Genomic DNA, 5,906 nt, shown 5'->3' with positions numbered 1-5,906 from the left:
TATTTTCCACCCGGCCCCAGCTTCCCCTTGAGGGCTCCACTCACCTTCCCCCAGCCAACCCTTCAGCCCGTGTATTTGCAGCTTTCTTCTCTGACCCAATTTCCATTTTAGTGGAAAATGCTTTGCATAGTGCCTTTGGTTCATTATTATATTTCAAGAGAGGATTCGAAGGGATGATGAGCAGAGGTGTTTTTTTTTTTTTGTTTAATATTTATGTACGTTGGGAGAACGCAAGCCGGGCAGAGAGAAGGGGACAGAGAATCCGAAGCGGGCTCTGCGCTGACAGCAGCGAGCCCAATGTGGGCCTCAAACTCACAAACTGCGAGATCGTGACCTGAACCGAAGTCGGGGTCCCCCAGGCGCCCCAATGAGTGGAGTTTTCTCAAGAGAAAGTCCTTACTCCGGTGACTCCGAGGGGCACATACAGCCCGCCTTCTACCAATCAAGTTAGGCTACAATACGCTACAGCACCGGGCTTGACACGGGTGTCTGTCCTGCTCACGTCCCCACCCCCGCCCCCGCCTAATTGCAACTGAACATCGGTGAGCAGCAGTACCCCCGGTACTTTCTGTCCTCCGTGCTGTCACCATTCCGATGACGACTCCCTTGTGTCACTTTGTTGCCCTCTCTGGGCTCTGCCCCTCCGAAGGTAGAGCCCTTCCGTTACTTATTATGTAACTTTCGTGCCCGGCATGGGTCCTGGCACGTGCTGGGTGTCCAGTGTTCGTGGGGTGAATGAATGATGGCAGAGGGTAAGGTGACCCAACAGGCAGGCGCAGATAGTATGGGGAAGGGTCAGTGTAGGAGCTCCCGTACCTGAAAAATGAAGCAGGAAGGCCAAGAAGATAATCCGATCTGCTTTTAAAGCTAAAGCAAATATGGCGGGACGGGACATTCTATGTAAGAGAGCTTGCGGAGGAGGCAGAAGGCTTCCAGCAAAACCAAGAGAGTGCATACGTAGAAGGAAAACATCACCCCGAAGAGCCAAGGAGCTTTGGGAGAAAATCCCGATCCTAGAGCAAGTTTCATGAATAAACCAGGAATGGCGGGAAGGGTTTGACTTCTAGTAAGTTTCCGGAGCTACGGAAGAACAGGGTACTTTCCTGGATTGCCAGGGAAAGGGCTCGATTCATCCAACTGGTTTTTGCTCAGAGAAAAACAAAAGGGATTTTAACCCTATAGATTTGCCCCGTGTTTAGAAAATCACCAGTTTCGTTGGCCTTGCCTTGCAAAACAAGTGGGTCCGGCTAGATTCTAGAAGATATCTAAGGACACTTTGTGTTACAAGTAGGGTGACTATACCCATTCAGGTTCGTATCCGTTGTTCCTGGTTAATTTTTAAAGTAATGTATTTCACAATTCACTCTCAGAGAAGCCTCGGTTTGGATAAGTTGCAAGGTCATCTTAGTTACAAGTAACCTTAACTGGCTGGCTGAAAAAAAAAAAAAAAAAAAGGTGACCCCGAGGTCCCAGGAAGGGACAGAGGAACAAACATTTCCGTTGGCGGACACACCCAGCTTGCGAGGGGCTGGGCATCTGGGGGGTCCTTGGCTGGGAGGGAGCCCAGATGCCTGAACCGCTTCCTGACCAGCCAGGTCTGGGTAAGATGAAAACAGGTTGGGGTGGGCTCCTCGCCCGGCCACTGGCTGTCCTCCTGTCCTTAGGGAGGCTCTTGAGCCATCAGACCATCGGTTGCTTATCTGTAAAACGGGACGGCAACGTTCCCCCCGAAAGGCTGTTCGTCTTCCTTCACAGGGGCCACTACGACCCCATCACGGAGAGGAAGGCGTCCTCGTTAGGAGAGGGTCTAGCCGCTACTGCTGGCGAGCCAGGCCCTCCAGCAGTCGGTGCACGCCATCTGATCTCAAGACGACACCACGGCCGCTTGGGGGGAGAGCTCGCACTGGGTCACACAACTCCTACACGGCCCGAGAGAGAGTGCCCGCAGGAAGTCCGGCGCAAAGACCGCGATCCAACCACACCGCCAACCCCCCACCCCCACCCCCACCCCGGCTCCTCTCCGACTCCCCGGCCGGCGCCCTCGGCGCCCCGGGGAGGAGGGGCACGCACAACAAAGGGCAGGGCGACGTCTGGCCCAGCCGGCCCGGGTCCCGCGGAGCGCGCAGCCAGGGCCCCGGCTCGTCTCCAGGGGACGCCCTCCTCCCTGCGGCGCACAAACAGTCCCCTTCCAGACTCGCCCACTCGGCGGGCGGGAAGCGTGCAGCCCCGGGGCCGGCCCAGGGCGCCCGTCAGGCCGCCGGCGGCCGCGCCCCGCGTCCCCGCCCGGGCCGTGCGCCCGGACGACCCACCCCCGCCCCCCACCCCCGCGGGACCCCCGGCCCGCCCCCACCCCCGCGGGATCCCCGGCCCCGCGCCCGCGGCGGGCGCGCTGGGCGGCGGCGTCCCCCCGCAGCCACCCAGCTTCCCGGGGGAGGAGCAGCGCATCGCGCGAGCATCCGGGAGCGGCGGAGGGGGCGGGAGGAAGGGCGAGAGGAGGAAGCGGGATTTAAACGAAAGGCGGTGACGCCACACAAAAGATTTCTATAGGCTCCGGGGAGGTGACGGCCGGGCGGCGGCGGCGGCGGCGGCGGCGAGCCCGGGGGCGAGGCGCGGACGCGGAGGGGAGCAGGCTCGGGCGGCCCCGGCAGGGCGGCGGCGCTCGCACGGCCCGCGCGGGCACGGGAGGCGGCCCCCGCCCTTTTCCTTTCGGTTTCTCCCGGCTCGCTCGGAAGTTGGCGGCCGACGGAAATGGCAGGAGCCGGGGCCCGGGCGGGCGGCCGCGGCGCCGCGGGGACCTTCTGAGTTGGCGCGGCCGCGGGGGAGACGCGCGCCGGGCGTCCGATGCGCAGGGCCCGGGGGCTCGGGAGAGCGCAGCCGCCGCGGGCCCCAGGCGACCAGGCGACCGGGATGGACTCGCGCCCGCGGCCGGCGGCCGGCCTCGGGGCGCGCGGTCGGGGAGGGCGTGCCGCCTCGGCGCCGGGCCGCGCGCTGTGAGCCGGCGAGGCGGGAAGGGGCGGCCGCGGCGGCCGGCGCGCCCGGGCGTGGCGGGCGGGCGAGCGCGCGAGCGGGGCGGCCGCTGTGCGCAATCAGTGCAGGCTCCCGCCCGACTCTGACTCCAGCTCCGGCCACACCCTCGGCCCTGCCGCCGCCGCCGCCGCCGGCGCCGCGTCCCGAGACCGGGCGGCGGGAGATGCGCGCCCCACCGCGCCGGCCCCGGCCGCCGTCGCGGGCAAGTGCCGCCCGGCGGGGTCGGGGCGCCTGAAGCCCACGTGCGCCGCCGAGCCCGAGGAGGCTGACAGCAGAGCCCGCCCGAGCCGCCACCCGCGCTCCTCCCCGAGGAAGAGATTTTGATTTCAAAGAAAGGAAGGAAGGAAGGAAGGACACCTCCCAGCTCCCCCCCCCCCCTCCCGCCCTCCCGCTCCGGCGGCCGGGCCGGGCCATGCCCAGGAAGGCGGCGGCAGCGGCGGCCCAGCAGAAGGGACTTTCCTGGCAGCCCGGCGACGAAGAGCGCGCTCCGTGAGTCTGGCCGTGCCCCGGTTCATGGTTCCCGCAAGCCCTCCAGGAGGCCGAACGCCGCAGCCCCTCCCCGCGCCCCGGAGAGCCTCCTGCGTCCTCTGGCCCTCGGGCCCGCCCCGCGCCGCCCGGGCCCCGGCCGCCGCAGCCCAGCGCCTTCCGCCCGGCGCGGTGGATGGCATGATGGTGCGGGGAAGGCACCGCGGTCCTGGCCAGCCGAGTCGCGACGGCCGCGGGGGCGGCGGCAGTGGCAGCGGCGGCGGTAGCGGGCTCCCCAGCGGCATGCCAGTGCCCCCCGGGCGCGATGGCTAGCGGCAGCGCCGGGAAGCCCGCTGGCGAGGCCGCTTCTCCGGCTCCTGCGAGCGCCGTCGGGGGGGCCTGCTCGCAGCCGCGGAAGAGGCTGGTGTCCGTCTGCGACCACTGCAAGGGCAAGATGCAGCTGGTGGCCGACCTGCTGCTGCTGTCGAGCGAGGCGCGGCCCGTGCTCTTCGAGGGCCCCGCCTCCTCCTGCGCCGGCGCCGCCGAGTCCTTCGAGCAGTGCCGGGACACGATCATCGCGCGCACCAAGGGGCTCTCCATCCTCACCCACGACGTGCAGAGCCAGCTCAACATGGGCCGCTTCGGGGAGGCGGGGGACAGCCTGGTGGAGCTGGGCGACCTGGTGGTGTCGCTGACCGAGTGCTCCGCCCACGCGGCCTACCTGGCGGCCGTGGCCACGCCGGGCGCGCAGCCCGCGCAGCCGGGCCTGGTGGACCGCTACCGCGTGACGCGCTGCCGCCACGAGGTGGAGCAGGGCTGCGCCGTGCTGCGCGCCACCCCGCTGGCCGACATGACGCCGCAGCTGCTGCTGGAGGTGTCCCAGGGCCTGTCGCGCAACCTCAAGTTCCTGACGGACGCGTGCGCCCTGGCCAGCGACAAGTCCCGGGACCGCTTCTCCCGCGAGCAGTTCAAGCTGGGCGTCAAGTGCATGAGCACCAGCGCGTCGGCGCTGCTGGCCTGCGTGCGCGAGGTGAAGGCGGCGCCCAGCGAGCTGGCCCGCAGCCGCTGCGCGCTCTTCAGCGGGCCGCTGGTGCAGGCCGTGAGCGCCCTGGTGGGCTTCGCCACCGAGCCGCAGTTCCTGGGTCGCGCGGCGGCCGTGAGCGCCGAGGGCAAGGCGGTGCAGACCGCCATCCTGGGCGGCGCCATGAGCGTGGTGTCGGCCTGCGTGCTCCTGACCCAGTGCCTCAGGGATCTGGCGCAGCACCCCGACGGGGGCGCCAAGATGTCGGACCACAGGGAGAGGCTGAGGAACTCGGCCTGCGCCGTGTCTGAAGGCTGCACCCTGCTATCTCAGGCTTTACGGGAGAGGTCTTCGCCCAGGACTTTACCGCCAGTGAATTCCAATTCTGTGAATTAGCACCCCCGCCCCGCGCCCCTTCGCCCACCCGCCCCCCCCCCTCCCACTAGAGGAAGATACTCACTCTCCGCCCCTCTCCATTTATACCAAAGAAATCCCAGGGGAAGCCCCTCCCCCACGGCAGACGCTCGGAAAGAACCTTCCAGAGAGCTGGGGGCCCCTCCCGCCGCAGCGCCCACCTGCGCGCACGCAGCAGGGACCGCGAGGTGGCGCGCCCGCACCCGCCCCCGGCTCCTGTTCCGGAGCTCCGCCCCTCAATTTTCTAACCAATCGGGCAGGAAGGAGGTCATGGGTTCGTTTCTTTTTTGGCCCGTTGTTTTTTTTTTTTTCCGTTTTGTTTTGATTTTTCCTAATTAAAAGAAAGGTTACCTCAGTTTCACTCCTTAGACATGGATGTAGCTATCTTTTTTTTTTTTTTTTTTTTTGTATGCTGTTATTTTTTTTAAGCAAATCGTGTTGGATTAGGCGTATACTTGGTGTGGAAAGTATGACATTGCCATGTGATTTGCAAATGGGGGGGAAAGCTACTGTGAGTGTGTGTTTTATTTTTTAATTTACACTATAGAGTGATTTCCCCCCTCCTTCCCCCCTCCCCCCAATGTCAAGTTTTTACCGTGCATGTACTGGAGTATTTATTTCATCTATTAAAATGTTATGTTTCTCAGATGGCCTTTGGCACTTATTGTTGATGTTCGATCGCTGTGACGTTGCGCTCTGCACGCGCTCTCTGGAAGGGCGCCCCGGAGCCTGTGCTTCGGGAGCAGTGCCTCCGGTCGTCAGCCCTGTCTCCTTTTTCCTGGAGAGTCACCGCTTTGAGCAACCTGGAATTCAAGAAGAGAGCACGGTGGGACACTGTCGATGTAGAGCACGTGTCACGGGCGTGGGTGCGGGGGCTGGGCTGTCGGTGGGGTTTTGTCTTGCCTCTGGTTTCTCCTGGAACGTAAGTCAGCCCCCTTTGTCTCCCACCCCTTTCTGCCCTGATGAACACTGGTTCAGG

General features: G+C 64.8%; 1 protein-coding gene across 1 annotated transcript; it reads left to right on the top strand.

Moving 5' to 3' along the window:
• The first annotated feature begins 2,455 nt into the window (after positions 1-2,455).
• On the top strand, positions 2,456-5,573 carry TLNRD1 (talin rod domain containing 1). Its single transcript, XM_086711740.1, has one exon. The coding sequence runs from the start codon at positions 3,818-3,820 to the stop codon at positions 4,907-4,909; it is 1,092 nt and encodes a 363-aa protein (XP_086567866.1). The 5' UTR covers positions 2,456-3,817; the 3' UTR covers positions 4,910-5,573.
• Positions 5,574-5,906: the final 333 nt, after the last annotated feature.

The sequence above is a fragment of the Puma concolor genome, chromosome B3 (genome assembly GCF_028749965.1).
Source record: "Puma concolor isolate L17-30 chromosome B3, mPumCon1.1.hap2, whole genome shotgun sequence".
NCBI lineage: Eukaryota > Metazoa > Chordata > Mammalia > Carnivora > Felidae > Puma > Puma concolor.
This window is presented reverse-complemented; position numbering and strand designations above follow the sequence as displayed.